Here is a 22,954-nt window from a genome sequence, read left to right as displayed (position 1 = left end):
AATTCAGTCATTATAAATCAGGAGCAATGGCTTGGGATAAAAATCTATTTCATATATGTCTAAGTCAAATCTTTCTTTTTTAGAAAGAACGGTTTTCTCGTCTTCATAAGCCAAAGGCCAAAGTACCCCCAATAAGGTAAGTTTAAACCTTTCAAAATAACTTTTTTCATTTCTAGTTCCCTAGTTAAGGATGTATTTTAATATGGAAGAGTGGAAAGAGAACACTTGACTATGAATCAGGAGTGTTTAAGCATCAGTTCTGGCTCTTATTATTTGTATGCCCTAAGGTATTTGAACCATCTAATCTCTCTGACCTCAATTTCCTCATCTGTAGAATGGGAATATTTGTACATCCAGCCTCAGAGAACTGGAGAAGAATGTTCTTTAAATAAAGCACTATAAAGTACTATGTAAATATAAATTACTATTAGTAATATATAGTTAGAAGCTTTTTTTTTTTTTATTGTGCCCTATTGGAAAGCCATTGCTGGGACCTAAAAGGAATGTTTTGCAGGTTCAAATCTGACCTCAGACATATCATTAGCTGTATTACCCTGACTAAATGAGTAAACCCCATTCACTGCCTAGTCCTTAGTGCTCTTCTGCCTTGGAACCAATATAAAGTATTGATTCTAAGATGAAAGGTAAGGGTTTTTTTAAGTTGTTAAATGACTTCTCCAGAGTCATATAGTAGCCTTCCTGGCTTCAAAGGTGAGTGTCTATAGACTCTTTAATTTAGTGCATTAAAGAGATGACATAGCTTCACTAAAGATATAGAAGTGAGCTCCAAAGGAGAGGCAGGAGGAATAAGGAAAGAACATTAAAGCAACATCTATCCCCTCAAACTGATACAATAGATTCCCACCAAACTAGGGCAATGCCCACACCCAAACTAGAAGCAGCTAATACCACCAAAGTGTGACCAGGAAAAGCTACTAATACCACCAAAGTGTGACCAGGAAAAGCTATTAAAATCGAGCTGCAGCCCCATAACTTTCTCATAAGGCTTTCCCCCCTTTTTGCTCTCCACCCAAGACCCAAATAACTTTTTTGCTTGGTGAATTAGGCAAGTTTCCATTCTCCTCCAGGTAAACTGAAAGACCATGACAATTCCACTCTCTCTAAGATTGCCTTCAAGAATTGTGCAGAATATATTCCTATCTCTTACTCATTTGGGAAAATATCATTTTAAAGACTAAAATACCCTGAAGTTGCTAAAGAGCCCCCAATTTATCCTTAAAGTAATGTTCTGCATTGGTGTTCAAGTAAACTATATTGGAATTTCATAGGAAACATTAGCAGGTGGTATAAATCCAGGCTTTTGCTATTTTTAAATAGTTGGAAAGGGGGAGATAATCATGACTGACATTTATATAGTGTGTTAAGATTTGGGAAGTTATTTTTTAAAACCTCCTGCCTTAGAATCAATTGATTCTAAGGCAGAAAAGTGGTAAGGACTTTTCTTAAGGGTAAAGGTAATGGAGGTTAAGTGACTTGCCCGGGGTCACACAGCTAGGAAGCATCTGAGATCAGATTTGTTTTCATCAGGAAACTAGAATTTTAAGCATTTTTTTCTGTGATTCCTAATGTCCTGTCCATGTATTTTAACTTGCACATTACTGAGTCTGGACACTCAAAGTATAAGGTTTAAAAATTAAAGGGTTGGAATAAATTTATAAGAATGTGGTCACTAGAAATTATTACTCAAGTCAGAATGACTTTATAGCAATTTATTAATAAAATAGGGGGAAAGAGTGAAAGTAAAGAAATGAGAGAGTAGATATTTACTCCAGCAGGTCTGAACCAGGCAGGGCTTCAGAGGCCCCAGCAGAGGGAAACAGAGGCAAATTAAACAAGAATTCTAGCCACAAGGCCTCCTCCAAGAGGAGACCTCTCCCGAGGCTAGTACTTCCAGAAAAGCCAAGAAGGGGAGTCAGCCTTTTTCACTCACCTATTTTCACAGTTCTAAGGGAAAATTGAAGAGCAGTCCAAGGTCTCAAGCTGGAGCTCCTCCAGGGCCAAGTTGGAAGGTGAAAAAACTGGTCACAGGAAGTTCTTGCCACTTTAAAAGACCCTTCCTTTTGTCACTTTTTGTGCCTTCCTTCCATTTTACATGGACCAATTATAGACTATAAATTTTCTTAGGACTGCCCAGGGAGCAGTCAGTCTATTCTAATTTGTCACTCAGTATAGCACATGTGGGTCACAGACCTCCCCATACTTAAGGACAAGTGGGGTGTATACACTTCTGCTGATTAACTCTAAAAATGGGCAAGGGAGAGTTAATCCCATCTTCACAAAAGATTGATGCTGAGTTTACAATGGTTTCTCATAGCCCAAATATCTGACTGACTTTACTAAAGGTGGAGTCCTCACCTATATGATGGCTTCTAAGGGCTTTCCCTAACCAAAAAAACGAAAAACCACAAATTTCCCAGCATCTATAATTAATGATCCAATGCCTTGAATCAATCATGATGCCTTCAGGCCACTGTATTTTAAAACTCCAACTTAGTTACTACTAGTTCACTTTCCCCTGAAATCAAAGACCAGAAGTACTAGGATGGGTCAGTGTGGATGGAGAAGCTGAGAGAGAGAGAGAAAGAGAGAGAGAGAGAGAGAGAGAGAGAGAGAGAGAGAGAGAGAGAGAGAGAGAGAGAGAGAGAGAGAGCGCGCGCGCGCGAGAGAGAGAGACAGACAGACAGACAGACAGACAGACAGACAGACAGACATGCTCTGATGACCACAGTGCCTTTAAAAGTAAAGAGCCCTTCATTCCACAGTTCGAGATAAGGCTTACAATGTAAGCCCTCTGGGGCTAGCATGATTCTTCCAATATCTGTCACTTCAATTCTTTGTCAAGGAAGTTTATCCCCTCCCCCTCCTAAGGAACTTTACCTGTCTATCAAACATTCCTGACATACCACAGTTGCACCAGGGTTGAGTCAGTGTACTTTCTGTATGTCAATAAAAGTTAAGGTTTGGGGCTGTAAACCTTAAAATTTCTTAGACTTATAAATGTTGGAAATTTCACCATTGGGAAATTTCATACTTGGAAAATTTCTTACTGATAGTGTATTGGAATGTGAACCCCATTGGCATGGGAGGTTCCTTCTCCTCCCTTCTTAAGATTACTTTAGGACAGAAACCTTTTGCTGAACAATGGAAAGGGCTTTGACCTATGCTTAAGCACAGAACAGGAATTTCTTTGAGTCATGATTGATTTTAGAATTGATACAATAAAGATACTTGGAATGACAGAATCAGGTCTTGGAAAATACAATTTCCACCCCACTCAGTCCTAACAGGATTTAGGAAGGGCTGCAGCATAGATCAAAATTTAATTATTTGAGAATATGACCTCCAACAGACATGTGCAAAGCCCAGACCTCTGGGCGGTCCTGGGTTAAGCTAGAGCCACCATTGGCACAGGGAAATTGATGGACAGTGATTGGTAGATGTGAGAACTGAGGGGAGGGAACTTGGATGGTTTCCTTAAAGAGAGAGGGGTCTGAGGACTGGGGGGGGGGGGGGGGGTGGTTGGAGAGTTTTGGCTCTGAGTGGTTGGAGAGGTGCTCTGAGAAGCTTGCTCTGAAGGAAGCTGGAGGTGGAGGCCCCGGAGACTGTTTCTCCATTTTGGTCACGTGAGTAATAGGGACTGATCTCCTTTCTTTGCCCCAGCTATCTAAGGGCTTGGGCCTTTTGGCCCAGCCTAAACAGAGGGGGTATTTAAGCCCTATTCCCTTCTCTCCCCTTTCTCTCCCTCTATCTCTCTATATCTCTAATTCCTTTCTTCCTCCTGTTTGTAATTAAACTCTATAAAAGGCTGACAGCTGACTTGAGTTTTCATTTAGGAATTACATAGCTGAATTCCTTGGCGACCTTAAATTAATATATATCAGTCTTTTAAAGTGATTTCCTTGTCACAGGGCAGAATCGGGGGGAATTGTGGGAGAATTGAAAGGGAGAACAGAGAAGAGACACAGAAGACAGGTGAGGTAGGTATGAGGAAGAGACTGGCAGGCTAGGCACCACGTGGTCAGGTTACTTATAGGAACATTGTCTACCCTTCCAATAAATTTTATAAAATATATATCTTGGTAGAAATATTATTTTAATTATTATAGTTGGCCACCACTTTGGTTTAGAAAATGAACCTTTATTTTTCTTCTGAGAGAAGTTTTGAGTCTTAGGAAAAGCTTAGGTTAAGATAGAAGCTGCTTCAGTTTGCTAGGCTGCTTTCATATGGGAAAGGAACCTTGGTGGAAAGAGGGAACAGGCTGCTGTTTTTCCCAGATCAGATCACATTGGATTGGTGAGAAAAGTTCCTTCCCTGGTGGCACACCCCCACTCCCTACCCCATCTTTTTTTTTTCTTTTCTTTCCTTTTGGCTTGAATAGGGGTAAAAGGGCCTTTTTGCCCATATGGAATCAGGTGTGTTTTAGGGTCCAACAGGAACTCCTGCTTTTTTATTTTCCACAGCAGGCAAGGTCCTAGAGTTCCTTCTTTCAGCCTAGTGCAGTGCAGGGCAGAGAGAACCCCTTGAATGGATCCTAAGGGTCCTTCCAGGCTGTGGAGTAGAGTTAGGGGCTCCCTGGGGCAGTCCTGAAACAGAACAAGGGACCCAGGCAGGAGAGCAGCTGCTTTATATTAAAGGGCAAGATCTCATGGGCATGAAAAACTCAGACTCCTGTTTCTTCCCAGCCTCTTGCACTCTCCCCATGTACCCCCTCCCACCTGACTTGACCCATTTTGGTCAAGAGTGGGGCAGTAAAGGAAAGGGCCCCCTCACAGAACCAACTTGCAGACTTGAAGACTGGGGGAACAGTGCACAGGGCTGGGCTCCCCCATTCCAAACAGGACTGAGTTTTGTTTAAACCAAGGAGCACTAGGACTCAACAGGTCTTTTCCCCCAATCGCCACACCTGCTGGGCCACTGTGGCAGGTTCCTGCTCAGAGTCATTCTTTAAATTAATCCTGGGGGGTCCTTCCAGGCTGAGCACTAAGGTTAAGAACTCTGCCCCCCCCCCTTTGAAAACACATGGCTGTTCCAGGGGAAGGGATTTAACTCCATTTTTCTTTCCCTTATCCCTCCCTTCCCCCAACAGTCCTTAAACCTGGGCTAAGAGGAAGTGTTCTTTTGGAATTTGTTTCTTGAAACTGCATTTTTCTCTCCCTCCCCCCACCCACAAACTTTGCTTGTGGATTGCCTGCCTTCTTTAGCATATCTAAAGTCACATTTTCCTTGGGAGTGCCTGCCTTCATTAGCATATTAAAAGCCACTCCAAGTTTTCCTGGAAGATGGCCTGCTTTCTTTAGCATATTAAAAGACAAATTTTTTTGCCTTCTATTTATCTGACTGCTTGCTTTGATAGGTCTACCCACAGATGCCTTCCACTCTACACGCATTTATAGCGCCACCTACTGTTGAGAATTGAAACTTCAGGAAAATAAAAAGAATTCCTTTGCTATTGCTACTAGTGATCTAAAATAATGCTATTAAATTGAATACATTTAATTAAAAGGATTATTAATAGGAAATATTAATAATATTGAATTTAAATTAAAACCAAATTTCTAAATTTGAACAAAGCCAACATTAAATCAACTTAATTACATGAAATATAAGGAATACTTTTAGAACACAATAGTATTAATACTATCAATAACAATAATTATTAATTTTCAATAACCATTATTAGTCATTATTATTAATTGCTAATGGTTATTATTAGTCATTGATACTTGTTTATGTTGTTAGTTATTAGTAATAATAACTATAACGAATGCATATTGTTACTTATTGATAACATTGCTGATAATTATGATAAATGCATGTTGTTAGAAATTATTAATAACAATTATTAAACTAAATACACATTCATTATTGATACTATTGCTGTGCAACAATAACGGTTTCTTTACATTAGCTTTTTGTTTTAAACCTCTTATTGCCTTCCACAATAACATTGAAGAACTTTGTGTCTCCATTTTTTTTTTGTTTATGTTTTAGGAACTTTTCATTGTTTAAGCTGATCATTTTGCAATACTCAAACTAGCTTAAATAAGACATACAGACTAGACAATATGGGAAATACTGCAACACATCAAAGGAAATCAGGATATATTCCTCCTGATTCAGCCCTATATAAATTTTTAAATTTCTGGAGTGATCCAAATTTGCCTAAGGAAAATTGGATGACAAAGAAAGAAGCTAGAAAGCTTTGTAAGACATGGATGGACATATCTTTTACCTGGATAAAATATGGCTCTTTTGACTTCAAGATCTTAAAAGATTTGAAGTTAGCCATTAAAAACAAAGAGTCCAAAGATTATAAATTCTGGTACTTATGGGCATGTCATATTGATGAATCAACCATTCCCTCCAGTGAGGAAACCTTTCTTTCTTTGGAACCAAACCATTCTAGCATAACTCCTTCAGTCAAATCTAACAAAAAACATGCTCTTATCATCCCACCTGGCCTGTGAGGAGGTTTCTCCTCATACTGACCCAAATTAGGACTTGAACCCCTCAGCTCCTCTCCCTGCCAGACCTCACTCATCCCCTACTACTCCCATCCCCTGTTTCCCCCCAATCTACCTTTCTACCCTGACTACCCTCCTGTGCCCACCCAACTGCCATATCCCCACCCATACTATACCTATTTCAATCCTTTTCCATGCCCTCCTTTCTACCCACCTTACTGTGACCTCTCTAGACCTCACCCATCCTACTCCTTTCCACTTTGTACCCTGTCCCACTCCCCTTCCTCTCCACCCTGCCCCCAGCCCCACCCCTAATCTTTTCACTCTGCATCCCCACTTGCTGACCAGCTCCATTCAACTACCCCACCCCCATCCCCTACCAACCTCACTACAACCCACTCCATTGAACTCCAGAATACAGACCAAGCAGCAGTTGCCACAGATGAATCAAATAAAGGTCTTTTCCCTCTAAGAGTTGCCCCAACATATAACAGATGTGGAGATTTGGTAAACATTAGATATCATACACCTTTTCCTCCACAGGACATTGAGAGACTCAAAGAAAAAACACCTTCATATGAAGCTTAGCCTGTGGTGGTGATAAATAAGTTTGTAAGCATTTTTCATACATATAATCCCACATGGCTTGATGTAGAAGATTTGCTCCAGGCCTTGCTAACAGAAAGGGAAATGAATAAGATTCTTTCTCTTGTTAATCAGGCCCAAGGAGAGGGAACAGTTCATTAGTCAACTGAAGATCCAAAATGGGACCCAAATTAAGAGCAAGATTACTTACAATTATGCCAGGCTAGAAATGCATTGATAAAAGCTATGAGAGCCTGTTCTTATAGGCCTGGTACATGGACTAAATTTGAAAATCTTAAGCAAGAATATAGTGAAAATCCCACCCAGTTTATGGATAGACTTATTGAGTTGGGAGGAAGATATATTGAGCTTGATCTGGATAGGGAATGGGATCTTAGACAAATCAGAATATAATTTGTGACAAATGGTGGTTGTAAGGTAGGGTAAAGATTAAAATTTAGGGGAGACTGAGGCAGGTAGAAATTAGTTTCTCTCTCTGCAAGGAGTATTATATTTTTATGAGGTTTATTAAAGAATTAAGGATTAAAGAAAATACAGGATAAGAAAACATGTGTCTAGGCCTCTGGCCTAGACACCTCACCTATATTATGAAAGAGCTGCCTCTGCTCCAAAATGGAAGTCCAAAAAAGAGCCCTCAGTAGGCGGAGAACTCCTTTAAATAATCATTTGTGTTCTCTCCCAGGCGAGAATTCAGTGTGATTACAAAGCATTCTGGGGATTGGAGTCCTGGATTCGAGTCTATTTTTACAGTAGTTAGGAATTATTTTATGACTAGCTGTCCAAATTGGTCTACTATGGACTTTGAAGAATTGAAGAGAGTGGCAGTTTATGCTTTTGAGGGAGAAAAGAAGAACACTGATTTAGTGGAAGCATTAAGAAAGGAAATAAAAGAATTGACTTCTAAACAGGGTGAGAAGGATAAGGATAATGCTACTTTAGTAGAGACATTGAGGAAGGAGATAAAAGAATTAACTGACACAGTTGAAAAGGTAAAGCAAGGGGAGAGCATAGCTCCCTTACAAGAATCCACAAAACAATGGCTAACATGTTATTTTTGTGGAAATGTTGGTCATGTGATTATGAATTGAAAGAAGAGGAATCAGGAGAATAGGAATAGAAATTTCAGTAATAGTAATATTGATAGGAGAAATAGTTATTTGAGTGAGGAAAATAAAAAAACACACCCAAACACCTGTACTCAATGTGGGAACTCCCCTCAGCATGGGAGACTCCAGAGGTGTGGACAAAAGGGATTGTGATGACTCATGGTACTTGGGAGGGGAAGGAACCTCAAAGAGTCAGGAGGTGAATTTTAAGCCTTGTCAGACCTCATTGCCTTATTGATGTTAACTATTGCAGTTTGTTCCCCTCCCCAGAATGAAGAAGTCTATGTAATGTTAGAATTTAAATGGTTGAGGTCATAAACTGTAGTGAGTTAAAATGGTGGAGGATATAAATTATGATAGACATAAGAGTGGGTGAGTAAATTTGACAGCTAAAAATATGTTTCACTACAGTGTCTTGGTTTTTTTAAATATAAGGTGGTCGTCAGGGAATATATTCCCAATCATGAATATGCCCAAGTCAACTGGGTTTTATAGAGAAATTAATTAATAATACAATGAGTAATCAAAGAAAGAGAGAGAGAGAGAAAAAAAGTATAAGTATGAAGGGCCTTAAGCCAACATGGCCTAGACCTGAGTCTTAAGAGAGAGAGATCAGTCAGTCAGTCTTTTATCACTCACCACAAGGTCTGTCTAAGCAAGGATTCTAGTGACACCAGGCCAGCTCCATCTCAGCTGACTTCACCAGAGAGAGTTCCAGCCAGAGTCCTCCTCAAAGAGCCTTCCAGCCAGAGACTGTTCCAAAGGGCCTCTCTCCAGAGCCTCCAGAGGGACAGAGTCCCCTCAGAGGAGCTCCAGTGAGACTTCTTTAGAGATTGTCCTCCAAGAGCTTCCCTTCTCCAGAGCCTCTCTCAAGAGATTCTTCCCAAGCGATCCTCATCAGAGATCCTCCAAAAGGATTCTCCTCTCAAGAGATTCTGCTTTTTCTTATATAGGGGTTTTTCTCCTATGTCACCTCCCCTAAGTCCTTACATCTACCAATCACTGTCCAAAGGACAACCCATTCTAAAAACACTGCTGGGTTGACTTAATCCCTTTAGTAAGTTTGAATCAGAAAAAACACTGCTGGGTCAACTAATCCCCTCAGTAAGTCTGAACCAGAGAAAACACAGTTGAGTCGACTAATCCCCTCAAGAGAAAACCTCTAAATAAGTTTTCACCTCTTTGCTCCTGGCAAGTTTACAAGTTGCCCGACCTTTATAGGTACCTAGCATCCCATTGTATCAATTCTAAAAACAGGCATGGCTCAAAGAATTCCTTGCCTCATTATAAGCATGGGTCTAAGTACTTCCATTGTTTAGCAAGGAGTTTTCTCCCCTAAAGCAGTCCTAAGTATGGTGGAGTAGAGGTCCTCCCATTTCGGATCCTGGCAAGTTCTCACAGTCAAAATGGGGAATGTTCCCAGTAGGGAATTGTTCCAATTGAGATTTCTCTGATGGGGAAATTTTTAACATTCACAAGTCTGAGAAATTTCAAGATTTACAATAACACAATTCTAAGTACAAGATATATGTAATTTAATGTTAACTACTTCATAAATTATCAAAATTGAAAATATTCTATTATACTGTTACATTGTCTTTATTTGTAAATATCCCCTACGATTGTACTGTAGAAGAATATCTTTGTACAAGCCCACAAATAACATTTTGTTCATTTTTTGCCTTTGTTAATTGTCACACAGAGATGATGGATGGACTCCATCAAACTGGTTTCAACCTGTATAACAATTTTGGAGAATGTACTTATTTAATAATTTAAGTTGATTTTAATGAGTATTCAGACATGGTTTTCAGATATTTGGGACCATCCCTACCTCTGATTGATCATTTATTTGCCTCTTGAGTTGTTTGTAATAAGAGGTAAGGATCTATTTGTAGCTGAAGTAGAGTGCAATGGCATTGTTATATTTCCCATCTCTGCATTTATTGTAAATGTAATGGATGATGTATCTGAAGTGATTTTCACTTTTTAGTCCTTGGCTCCACATAAAAATGGTTGGGACATATTGGAGACAGTTTTGTTACACTGTTACAGTCTCATACCAAGAGGCTTAGTTAACCTGTGATGTATTATAATCTCATCCAGTATGTGGGAATGATGTTTCCTATGAAGTCTTGTAGCTTTGAAATGGATTTATTATATTTGTAATACTTCATAAACTGTACAGAGGTTTTTCTGGGTTTTTTCTCCCACCAAATTTTGAAATGACGGTAATAATAGACTTTGTTAAAAATATCTTTGCCAAAGTTGAAAGATTGGCAAAATCTGTAGAACTTGTGACAAGTATTCATGTGCTCATAGGTTTTTACATGTCATACAGCAAGTCATGTGAATCCTAATGATAGTTAGCTTGTTTGCAGTTATCCTTAAGTGGGCTCTTATAATTTTGGGGATTTTGGTATTTTTTAGAATCTGTATTAGTTGTTGTACTAATGTTTTTAAAAGGCTTTTACCTGGTGAAAAAATTATGTACACTCACACTGTGGATCCTGGCCAAGTTAAGAGTGATATACATTTCATTTTTGATTGAGCACCTTTTGTGTTGTGCCTCTGCTTGGCTAACACATTATCACATGGAATTTGAACTGTGAAATTATGATTTTTTTTATTATTTTTTTTCTCTTTATATTTGTAATAGGATATTTGATTTTTTTTCTTTTTCCTAATGTTGGTGATGTTTGAAGTACATGAGATCAGTATTAATATTTTTTTACTTGAAGGATAAAGTTTACAGTATAAATTTACAGTATCTATTAGCCCTAATACTTACTATTCATACCCAAAAGCTTTCAACTATGGAAACCTTCCATTTATTGATAAATGTTTTGGGATTTTGTTTAATGATTAGGTCTGATTCCAGAAGAAGGGAACAAAAGAGCCAATATACAGTGCCACGTAGCACAAGGTCAAAACAGACCAAAACCAATCTAGGGAGTATTGTTGAACTTCTATGCCAATAAAAAAGGATTTGAACCTAGTGTGAGAATTGAGGTTGCGGCATTTAACACATGTTAAAATGCAGGACTCCCTTGAACCATACTTTGAGACAAGGACCTCAGATTGACTATCATCTTGTCTCTCCCTATCTCTAACAATGAAGGTAAAATCAGACCAGGGAATGATTTTTCCCATTTGCTGCTGAAACTTAGACCTTTCACTCTTATAGTTTCGCAAGTTTCTGTAGTCCTGGCTGCAAATAGGTAAAGTGCTGTATTGCTGCTATTGTCTTACAGGCTTGTGGGACATAAGTCACTTTAATTGGGGCTTGTTGTGATTCAAGGACCTGTTACAGGTTTAGTTTTTTTTTTTTACTCAGAATTTTATACACATAAGATTTTTATTTTAGTTTTATACAGAATTTAATTTTTACTCTTTGGGATTTTTTGGGGGGTGGTTTGTTTTTGTTTTGTTTTTTCTTTTGACAATCTTTACATATACCTCATAAATCAATCATATATCCTAGTGTGATTCTGGTGTTGGTCAACACCCTCCTCAGGGGGAGATTGTGTAATTACCCTAAAAATTTAAGATTTAAAATTTTTTGGAGAAATTTCAGGAAAAGAAACTTGCCAAGACCCCAAAATCAAGAAAGTAGGTCCTTTTGGAGAAGGTGCTGTAAAGATGCCTGAAGAAGCTACACACTGCATCAAAAGATCCCAAATGAACTTTGGGATATAATGAACTGAATTGAAGGGGGGTTGAGCATACTTATTCTGAATGTAAACTCTTATGCCAAAGGGGACTGTCCCCTAATTGGCATTTTGTCAATGCATCTATCAATCAGTTTTTATATTTTACTCCCATCTCTAACTATTGTAACTCCCTCTTAGAAAAATGTTATATTGTATTTACTTTTAGTTAGAAGGTATTTAGAGTTATAAGATAGTTATATTTAAATGATCCATTGGGGAGACGGGTCTCCCAAAGGATCACAGGGACAGGAGGAATTGTGTCAAAGAAGTTTGTCCCCTCCCCCTCCTGAGGAACTTTACCTGTCTATCAAACATTCCTGACATACCACAGTTGTGCCAGGGTTGTGTCAGTGTACATTCTGTACGTCAATAAAAGTTAAGGTTTGGGGCAGAATCGGGGGAACCATGGGAGAACCATGGGAGAATTGAAAGGGAGAATGGAGAAGAGACACAGCAGACAGGTGAGGGAGGAATGAGGAAGAGACTGGCAGGCTAGGCACCATGTGGTCAGGTTATTTATAGGAACATTGTCTATCCTTCCAATAAACCTTATAGAATATATATTTGGGTAGAAATATTATTTTAATTATTACACTTCACACTTGCAATTGCCATCAAATCCCTTCCTAGAAGAAGGTTTTGATAATGTGTTAGAGACCACAAGGGCACTGAAATCCTGAAAAAGGGGGAAGGGTGGTGATGGGCAGAAAAGGGGGAAGAAATGGAGATGGACTTCAAGAACAGAGAAAAGGGCATTAGACATAGCTCACGTTTCTTACAGTGCCTGCTCATTTAGACAGTCCTTTCTTTCCCTCAGTCCTTGGACACAGGTAGATCAGGTATTAATCCATTTTACAGATAAACTAAGGCTTAGGGAAGGAAAGGGTTGTGCCTGTAAATCCAATAGCATCATTAGAGCCAAGAGTGGACTTTAGGTCTTCTAATTCTCTGTGTAGTACTGAATCTGGGTGGCTGTGTGGCTACAGAGCAGGCCTGAAGTCAGAAAGACCTGAGTTCAACACCAGCCGCAGACAATGACTGTGTGACCCTGACCAAGTCACTTAATCACTATTTGCCTCAGTTTCCCCATATGTATAATGGGGATAATAACAATATCTTCTTCCCAGGGTTATTGTGAGGATCAAATTAAGTGTAAAGTGATTAGCATAGTGTCTGACCCATAGTAAGTGTTAAACAGATGTTAGCTATTAGCTAATATTATCAGTTCTTTAGCATTCTTTTCATCATACCTGCAGAATCCAGAGACCTATGATCTTGAACAAATTAATTACTTCTCTTCTCTTGGCCTCTTTACCTGAGTGAAAGAGTCTTCACTAAAGACTATACCTCTCTAAGCTCCCTTTGAATACAGTTATTACAAGGCTCTATGCCACAGGTTTTCCCAAGACTGTCCCTTACTATTATCTACATGTTTACTATTGAATGGATTATTTTTTGACATTAATCATAACCTTACACATCTCTAAGCTTGGCATAAGAATGAATGAGAATAAGGATAATTGTCCTTATGTTGACCTGTGTCAAGGGAGAGCAGTTAAGGGGAGCAGCTAGGTGGCTCAGGGGAGTCAGAACATCTCTCCAGTTTCTTTGCAAATAAAACTCCAAATGGATTCACTAAGAATCAGACACAATTAAAACAACACATATTAATTTCATTTTTCAGCAAGATAGCATGGCATAGTCTGGAGGTGGTCTAGAAAGGCTGTGTCTTTCTTCTACCACCTAGTGGATATGGTAGTGTGGGGAGAAAACTTGAGCAAAATTCCCAAAGGGAGAATGGAAAAGATTGCCAAGTGACCTGTTTCCCCCTTTGTAAAATGAAGGGTTTAGGCTTGATGTCTAAAGCCCTCTGTGATTCTAGGCACTATATTCTTGTGGGCAAAACTAGACCAGCTAAAAGATTCTTTGGGTCTGATGCATAACCACTGCTATTTGAATAGCAGCAACTGGGCTCCTTAAACCATGCAGGGCTAAATCAGATCTTTCCTTTGGACCAGTTGTGTTGCTAAAAGTGTGGCTACCTAAAAATAAACCACATTCTTTCCTAACTTGGACATTTTCTTAGCCATTTGAATCCTTAAATTTAACTCTTTTTTTTTAATATGGACACATATTCTTTCCCTCCCCCTGAGGAAAGCCATTTCAACCCATAGTGAGTAATCTCTTCTCTATATTCCTAAAGTGCTTCTTTTCTAAAGCATTCATTTGGTAATCGCGTCTAGATTTCCAGAATAGTAAAACTGGAAGGAACTTTGCTATGTGAATTATCTAGTATTACTCTCATTTTATGGATAAAAAAACTAGGACCCAAGATATATAGAATGAGAAAATATTTGAAAAGTTCTTAGCATAGTGCCCTGGGCTAAATGACTTGCCCAAGTTCAAACAGCTATGAAGTGTCTGAGAAGGGATTTGAACTTAGGTCTTCCTGTCTCTTCAGTCCAGCATTTTATCCACTGAGCTACCAAAATGCCAAATAAAAGATGATTACAATTAAACTTGTCTCCCCCCATTAGAAGTCTTTAAGCAAAGGGTACATGATCACTTATTGTGTATTAGTGGAGAAAATTCTTGTTCAGGCAAACATTGTATGAGATGGTCTTTGAGGTTCCTTTCAAATCTCACATTCATTTTATGAAATTATTTTTAAGCAGGGTCAATCCTAGGAACAATTGTGTCTTAGTGTCGATTGCCTCTTTCCATGACTCTGCCTGGTTCTGGTCATTTCTAGGGAGAAACACCCAAAAAGCTCTTTCCTACCAAGATTTCAGCAACTTAACATGTAATTCTTCCTAAGAATGTTTGCTTTTAGAAGATATAGAGGAGAAATAGCTAGGTGGCTGATGGATAGTTCTGGATTTAAATGTAGCCACAGACACTTCCTAGCTGTGTGACCCTGGGCAAGTCACTTAACCCTGATGACCTAGTCCTTACCTCTCTTCTGTCTTGGAACTGATCATCAAATCCAAGACAGAAGATAAAGGTTTATTTCTTTTAAAGATTTCACTTAGTGTAAAGGAATTAATGGCAAAATTTCAAACATTGTGACTCTGGTGAGGAAGGTATTTTAGGCTTAGAGGAGGAGCCTTCTTCCCTAGTTCCTCAAATAATACCACATTGGCTTACTCCACCATTAAGCTACCCTTTGTTTTAAGATTTCATATACACAACCACAAGGTCTGAACTTGTTTCCTGGGGAGATTTCTGAAATGCCTTTTCATAATGTAGAGTGTGTGTTTCAAGCTACAGAAAGATATTTACTGGAATTGACTTCTTACCTCCAGCAGGATCGAGCGTACAGAATCGGAAATAATGGATGAAGAAGAAGTGAGGGCCTTGAATCCTGAGTGATGGTGAAGGAAAGTAATCTTGCTTTTGGATTATGCCACACAATGGCATCTCTTTTCAAGTTTTCTTTTTATTGTTCTGGGTTAAAAGGTCAATGAACTATATTTACAAATAAACTTTCAAGATAATTTGCTAAGTTTCCATGTATTTATTTGTATCTCCTCAGCTATTTAATCACAGCTACATTTGTTAATTCTGTCCCTTTACACTTTCTTCTATTTACTTTTTTATATTTCTATTTGAAGTTTATGATCCTAATTGCATATTTGGCCACATTAGGTGTGGCAAAGGCACCGGAAACAGGTGCTGTAAGAGGACCAACTCAGGAGCCATTAGGAAAAACAGACAAGAAGGAAATGGGGGGAAGGGATGCTGGTATCTCCAAAATGCTGCCTCAGCACTAAAAGTTTGAAGCCAAAGTTTCACTGTTTGTTTTGCATTGCCTCTTCCCAAGATCGGTCTATCAGGTTAGCTTGGAACAAATCTAGAGTCTGTTTCATAAAGCAGACCACTGCCAGACCACTGAATACTCAAATCACCATGCAAGTAGCTTGAAATTCATACCTATAAACAATCCCCATACATGCTAAGTGATACATCTGAAAATCTCCCAATGAAGTCAACTTTCCAAAAACCAGTTGTTTTGTCTTGAAGTTTGGGAGGTTTGTGTTTTTTTGTTATTTTTGGGTTGTTTTTTAGTTTTCCTTTAGAATTAAAATGTTTCCTCATCACTAACACTTTAGGTTCCATACTCTAGGCTGGGTTGTCTAGGCTAAAGGGTTGAGCATTCACCACAGTCTTACTCCACTCTACCCCGTCACTCAATCTTTGAATCAACTACAAGGTCCAGGGTGTTACAGGTGGGATTTAGGAAGCCATAATATGGTGGGAAACAGGTCCAGTTAACAGATGTTGTGGTGTCAAAAATGTCTCAGAAGTTCTTTAATAACTAAGCTCACCAGGAATTTCAGAAAACCAATAGAATGTTAATAATGATGTATCAGAGTTTAAGCCGACTTGACTGTCATTCCTATTCTCAGCAGCAATCAGCAGTCAGCCAAGCTTTCTGTAGCTTACTGCTTAACAGAAGATATCCGCTGTTCCCTGAAGGCTGGGGCAGACCAAGGGCTGGCAGCATCTCTCCCTTATTCTCAGATGATGTTTTGAACAGGAACTAAACTAATCTCAACCCATCAGCAGTCGTTCCAGAAACATTTGCAAAAAGCACAACTGCCATATGTCCAATATAGGTCAATTTGAATTTGGGGGAAGATATGTTTATTTCTAAAAGTTCTAAAAATATACCATACTGCTTTCATTTTGTAGGCCCTTCTGGCCCTCTCAGAAAAACTACCCCCAATTCAAGGTAATATATGGATCTATATCTACCCAAAACCATAGTTTAGGGGCCCCCATCAATATGTTAAAATTTACTAGTCAGTCAAAGGATAAAGTTAATTCAAAAGCAGAGACTTTTGATGAAATAACATAAGAAAAGCGGCAATATCCCACCTAAATCTAAGGTACTTTCCACAGTTATATTCATTATCAGTGGGGAAAAGGGGAACCTATGCACAAACTGAGAGCACACCCTGACAGAGCCTTTCCACTGACCCTTACTTAAGGTGAGGCAATGAGGGTTTGAAGATAAGAGTGATGAGAATTAATTTTAAAAGGTGAATGCCAGAGACTTTACAAAAATGTCTGTTGCTCCCCTCTAACAGAAGGAAATAGGGCATAATTCAGTGGTAGTCTTAATGAGTGGCTAGGAGTGAGTGCCCTACCTGATGAGTTGTCTGCTGTATTAGTGAGAAGCTGATAGAAATAATAAGAGGAGAAAGAGAACCTGACCATGTTTTGCCACTGATGCTTATAACTTCTTGCTCTTATTTGGGATTTGTGACCCTTTCATTTCAAATAAAACCAGTATTTCTAAGACATGTGTGCAGAAATACAAATAAGTGCTCAGGAAGACAAATAAGTAAAGATGTAGTTCCTGCCCTCAAATAGCTTATAATAATCTACAAAGGAAAACTTAACAGAACCCTCTGATTAATTGGATTGTGGAATGGGAGATGTAGCATCCCAAGCATATTCACATCTATGAATCATAAATAACTGTATGGCTACTGTGTCTCCAAGCACAAGGTTTTACCAATAAGGTTTGTGAATGTAACCTTGAAATGGCCATTCAGCCCTTGCCTAGGGCAGACTCATTAACATGATCGGAGCCTCCTTTGCCCGGGAAATGGAGAAAGCGTGGGTTGAAATCTACACGCCCAAAGGTGTTCCCTCTACCTTACCACCCAATCTTAATTGTCTATACTCGGTGATGTGATTGCTACGTGATTGGAAACACCTCCTTGCTACCTCAACAATAAAAGCAAAGGCAACTCCTTTGAACTTCCTCTTGGATCTTCAATCTTCTCTAGCAATCTCTGTGTCTTCCCCTCTCTCTAAAGCCTTTCCCAAGGCTATGGCCCTTGTCAGCTTACATTCTCCACCTTAATCTTCTCCTCCACCTCCTGTTCCATTGATCCTCATATCTTCCTCCCAAGGGGAAAATCATAGGGGTTGCCTGCCCTATTCAAACACTGACTTGTCCGTGTCTGTCATTCTTCACCCTGGTTCTCGGTTCCCTATCTCTCCTCCGGTCCCATCACAAAGGTGAGCCCCTTCCCTTGTGGGACCCTGCTGGTCAGGGAAATCCTTAAGGAACACCCCACAGGAGAGAAGAGGAAGGAAAGAACAGTGATTCCAAGATTCAGAGCCTGAGTGATTAGAGTAATGGTTTTGGTTTCTAAGGCAAGTCATATTGCCTATGTGAACCTCAGTTTCCTCCTTTGTAATGAGAGGATTAGTCATCAGTCAATAAACATTAAGTGCTTACTTTGTGCCAAAAACTTTGATAAGCATTGAGGAATATATATATATATATATATATATATATATATATATATATATATATATATATATATGCAGAGTCTTTGCTTTCAAGGAGTTTACAATTTAATGGGGAGGGAGGGTGTGGGGGAGAAATTCAAAGAAATGCAGCCAAGTGGGAAATGATTAGACTAGAAGACCTCTGAGAATCCAGTTCTAACTATGAATAACTAGTGCTAGAAATAGGAGAGTGGGAAAAGGGGACTGGTTTGGAGAGGGATAAATTGAGTTCCATAGCTCAGTGAGAAGGGAACGTAGGTACACTACAATCATAAAATAGCTTTTGGCCATGTTTAGGCCAGCCCAATGAAGGCTCTCTGGTAGTTCAGGTTTAAGATTGGGGCAAAATAAGATACTCAGACCATCTAACATTATAGAAGAAGGTTAACCACTGCCTGACATATGGTAGGTACTTAATGTTCATTGATTGATTGAAAAGGATACCCAGCAAAGATATAACACTAGTCCAGGTAAATATTCCCTCTTTAATGTCTCCCAACCCCCTCCTCTTGATTCAGAGAGGAGTTGGATCTAGAGGAAGTAGTCAATAAGGTTGGCAGCCATCTCAGCACATGCTGAGACATCTTTTTTCTGCCCTTAGGGGACTGGGAAACTTCATTAGTGGCTCAGGTCCCAGGTACCTGGACAAGTCAAGTCTTAGGGACAGTTTCCTTATCTTTTGGGGAGATTTTATTTTGACCTATAATCTGGAAACCCCTAGTAGGTATTATTCCTACCAAAGAATGACTTGTTCCTTCCTATGATCCCAGATCTTGTTCATTGAAGGACTTTTCCTGCCCACCTACATCCTACCCCTAATTTGAGAGTTGGACCTTTTTGTATTCAGATTTGGCTTATAACTTTTTTAAGAATTCTTTTTTGAGTACACACTTGATGAGCATGAACAGGAATAAACATTTCAATAAAAGACAAAAAGCATTGTGAAGTCATGAATTTATTACTAATTACTTTTAAACAGGCCGGCTAAACCTTGTGAGGGTAGCCATTGGGTTGTCGTGGACCCCTGGTGAACCTGGGCTTTGCTCACCTAGCATGTGAAGACTGTTTTGGCGGAATAGGCGGAAGAAACCAACAAGAAGGTTCAACGGCTGAGATGGCGATGCAGCAAAGCACTGTGGAGTGCTTAGGGCGTGTTGGAGCACAAAGGACAACAGGGCCATCCAATGCAGCTGAGGAAGTCTCCAGGTGTAACGACTTTTCGTGCCAATGGACCCAGGCTTCCAATGCCGAGAGAGTGGGACTGTCTCTGGGCATCGACTTTTCCACTTAAATCTTCATGCACAAATGTCTTTGTGCACAAAAACGCACAAAAACAATCGTCATCCTCTGTTACGGAGAGACTACTACCACTTTTAAACAAATTAAATTCAACACATAACAAAATTGTCTTTGTGTTCTCCCTCTGAGCTCTTTGTTTTTCTGCAAATTTTTATTTTATTAATGCTTTTTTTTGCATTTCTATAAATATCCACTAATATATCCCTTCCCAGCTCCTCTAGTAGTGTCCTCGGTGGGTCAAAAGATAGAAATAATTTAGTGACTTTGAGGTATGGTTCTAAATTGCTTTTCAGAATGTTTAGACTAATTAATAGTTCCTTCAGTGCATTAGTGTGCCTGTCTGCCCATAGCTTTTCTGTCCTCCAACAAAACTTTGTTTATCTGATGGGTGTAAAATGGAATGTTGGGATTCAAATTTTCATTCCTCTTCCTCAGGAAATAATATGAACAGTCCATTTTTTCAAAAAAAGATGTTTTTCAAAAGAAATGAACACTGTGAACAACCACATAAAAATGCTCCCAATCACTAATAAGAGAATTACAATTGAAACAACTCTGAGACCCATATCCACCAGACTGACAAAGGTGACAAAAGAGGAAAATATCAATTGTTGTTGAAAATCCAAGAAAGAGCTAGTATTGGCTATGTTCCAATAATAAGCTGCCTCTAATGAAATAAATCAAAAGCCAATTCTCCTCAATTTTCTTGGTTCAATTACCAGTCTCTTTTGCAAACCTTCCTCCCCATACAAATTTTCAACATCTCTCTCCACAGGAACCAAAGGACTAAAGAGTGGTACATGCCTTCTAATAAAGAGGCAGAGTAGAGTATATATATTCTTCATGCAGACAAAATGTGCCCAGATCCACAGGAAGTACTCTAACTCAACTTCCTACTATACTTTTTATATATTTTGTCCTTTATAAACAGAGAGAAAGCAAGAGAGACAGAGACAGAGGAAGGGAGACAGAGACAGAGAGATGAGTCAGAGAGAATCAGAGAGAAAGAGGGAGAGGGAGACAGACAGAGGAGAAAGAAAGATAGATGAGATATACAGACCTAGAGAGAGGAGGCAGAGAGTTAGAATGAAGCTACTTGAGAGCATGGATTGTTGGGGGGGGGGGGTTGTCTATAGGCAATACATTGCACATAGGGAGTGCTTAATCAATAAAAGTGCTTTTTTTTTTAATTGAATTTTTAGGTAATCCTCACTTCTAACCACAGTAGGAGCCATCTATTTCTTTGGGTTCCCCATCAGAGGATCAGCACCTTTTCAGACAACTCTGTGATGGGAAAAGTGGACTGGACTTGTTTGAGTCCATTTTTCTAAGACTTACTGGCAACTGTGTGGCCCGTGGGTCACAAGTTCTATTAGCTTCAGTTTCCTCATCTATAAAATAGGGTTACTGTTAGTTGGGCGACCTAAAAAAACAAACAAACAAACAAAAAAAACGATTTATATACTTGAAAGTTTTTTTTTTTTTTAATATATGAGCTGTTCTAATTTAGGAATCTTGAGCAAGCCCTTTGATTTCAAGGTAAAACTGCTCCATTGGAAACCACATCAACCTTAACAATTTTTCCTACAAAATTTCTGAGCCCACCCTGCTGAGTTCGGTTTCTCCGAGTTTTTTTTTTCTTTTCTTTTCTTTATCTTTATCGGTCATCTTTTTCTGAACTAGCCAGCTGCCCTAGAAGCTCCCATTCATCAAATAAATGAGATTTTTGTAAAGAGTTTAGCATACTGCCTAGGACATAGTAGAGGTTTAACGTCTGTTTCCTTCCTTTCCCTAAGCCTTCCCCTTCCCGTCCAAAGCATAGCCTGGGTCAGCTCGTGCCCGCTGCCCTGAGCTAGTTATCTCCTCTGAATGTGATCCCCCGCATCGCCTCGGAGGCAAGATGAAGGAAGAAGAGCTCACTGTGGGGAAGAAGGCTTGCTTTATTGAGTTCCTCTTTAGGAAGGCCCAGTTGCAGCTGTTTCAGAGCGGGTTGTGGAAAGCTGAGGAAGTTCAGAGGAAAAGGATTTGCCTGCTGAGATATTGCTGCAGTTTTCCAAAAGTGGCTGGACTGCGACTAAACCCGTTTTCTCTGGGGCTAGTGCCGGGGATTTGCTCTAGAAGAGCTGTGGCCCACTGCCTGGAGAGGGCCGTAACATGCCTCTGTCCACCGAGAGGCGGCTCCGGGCTCCGTGCCCGGGAGAGGAGGGCTGTGAGAGGGGCGGGCCAGCCGGAGGGGCTGCCCTCCTCCCCTGTGGTGACGTTCCCGGTAGGGGCTCTGCTCCTTCCTAGGCGCCCTCGCAGTGGTCGGCTGTGGGTCCCAGGAGATGCTGCTGCTGCTGCTGCAGCGGCGGCGGCGGCAGCCTGACTGCACTCTGCACAGCTGTTAAGGGCGCCCCTCATCCTGGGGCCATGCAGCCCTGGTATGTGCAGCCCGGGGCGGCGATTACCGCGCTCCTCACCGCAGTCTTGGCTTGGCCGCGGGAAGGAGGGGGCCGGCTCCTGAGTGGTGAGATCCCTGCTTCTACTTGTCCCGGGGGTGCATAGCGGCCTGTCCCCACTATTCCTCTGCCCTGACCAAGCAGCCATGGCTTCCTAGGGTCTGAAAGTCCTCTGTGCGAGGATGCGGTGGGGTAGAGTGGAATTGGACTTTCTCCTGATGTGACACCCTTTCTTTATTCCGTAAGATTCCCTTTTCCCCACTCTGGAGGGTCTATAAACCAGGTAGGGCACAAAGCAAACTTGTGCCCATGGGGTCCTTAAAATCACCGGGGTCAATCCTGCCCTTAGTCGGGGCAGGTTCCCCAAACCTACTCTAGCAACCCCTTGAAAGGCAGTTAAGGCGCCCCCTTAGCATCACTTAGTTCCGTTGCCCGCGTCCCCCGGGATTTGCCTTAATTCTTGAGAAGTGTACAAAGCCTAGTGGGAGTGGGAGAGGCAGATTCCATCCACTAAAATACGTGAGCTTAGAAATCGGGAAAGAGTTGGAGTTTACTGGGAAACAACCCCGCCTGATTCCCGGGGATGACTCGCTCTCTTTGCTTCCTTCCTTCTGTCGCTTCATTCCAGCTTCGGACTTGGACCTCAGAGGAGGTACTGTACAGTGCTCTGGCTTCTTGCCTTTTCCAATATAATTTTGCATGCCATCGGAGTGGCGGGGGGAGGAGGAGGAGGAGGAGGAGGAGGAGAAACATAATTCACTTTACTCAGATCTCCTCCATAGAAGCTGGTTAGACTGGCAACCGGTGCTGGAAGAAAAAGAAATAGATGACAACTGCTTTGTCTTTCAGATATGCCTAGCCAAACAGATCCTTGTGCAATTAGCCAAATTCCAAATACATCTTAGGTAAACCAAAATCATTTTTTGAGTTTTGAGTTGGGCAATACAATTTGAAGTAGGGAAAGATTTCTCTTTATAAAATATATGGTTGGATC

At 40.2% G+C, this 22,954-nt stretch overlaps 2 protein-coding genes across 4 annotated transcripts in view; both read left to right on the top strand.

The window, feature by feature from the left end:
* The window catches only part of HOATZ (HOATZ cilia and flagella associated protein), a 43,283-nt gene extending 27,875 nt beyond the window's left edge, over positions 1-15,408 (top strand). The window contains exons 5-6 of one of the 2 annotated variants that reach the window (XM_056794421.1): positions 84-136; positions 15,220-15,408. In XM_056794421.1, the coding sequence (XP_056650399.1) occupies positions 84-136; positions 15,220-15,283 (117 nt within the window). In that variant the 3' untranslated portion in view covers positions 15,284-15,408. Of the gene's footprint in view, positions 1-83; positions 137-15,216 lie in introns of both variants that reach the window. The other variant, XM_056794420.1, reaches the window with a different exon arrangement.
* A 6,002-nt stretch (positions 15,409-21,410) lies between these two features.
* Positions 21,411-22,954, top strand: part of LAYN (layilin) — a 28,153-nt gene continuing 26,609 nt past the window's right edge. Inside the window, exons 1-2 of one of the 2 annotated variants that reach the window (XM_001381337.5) lie at positions 21,411-22,028; positions 22,589-22,612. In XM_001381337.5, the coding sequence (XP_001381374.2) occupies positions 21,932-22,028; positions 22,589-22,612 (121 nt within the window). In that variant the 5' untranslated portion in view covers positions 21,411-21,931. The remainder of the gene's footprint in view (positions 22,029-22,588; positions 22,613-22,954) is intronic. The other variant, XM_007494844.3, reaches the window with a different exon arrangement.

The sequence above is a fragment of the Monodelphis domestica genome, chromosome 4, assembly GCF_027887165.1.
Source record: "Monodelphis domestica isolate mMonDom1 chromosome 4, mMonDom1.pri, whole genome shotgun sequence".
Taxonomy (NCBI): Eukaryota; Metazoa; Chordata; class Mammalia; order Didelphimorphia; family Didelphidae; genus Monodelphis; species Monodelphis domestica.
This window is presented reverse-complemented; position numbering and strand designations above follow the sequence as displayed.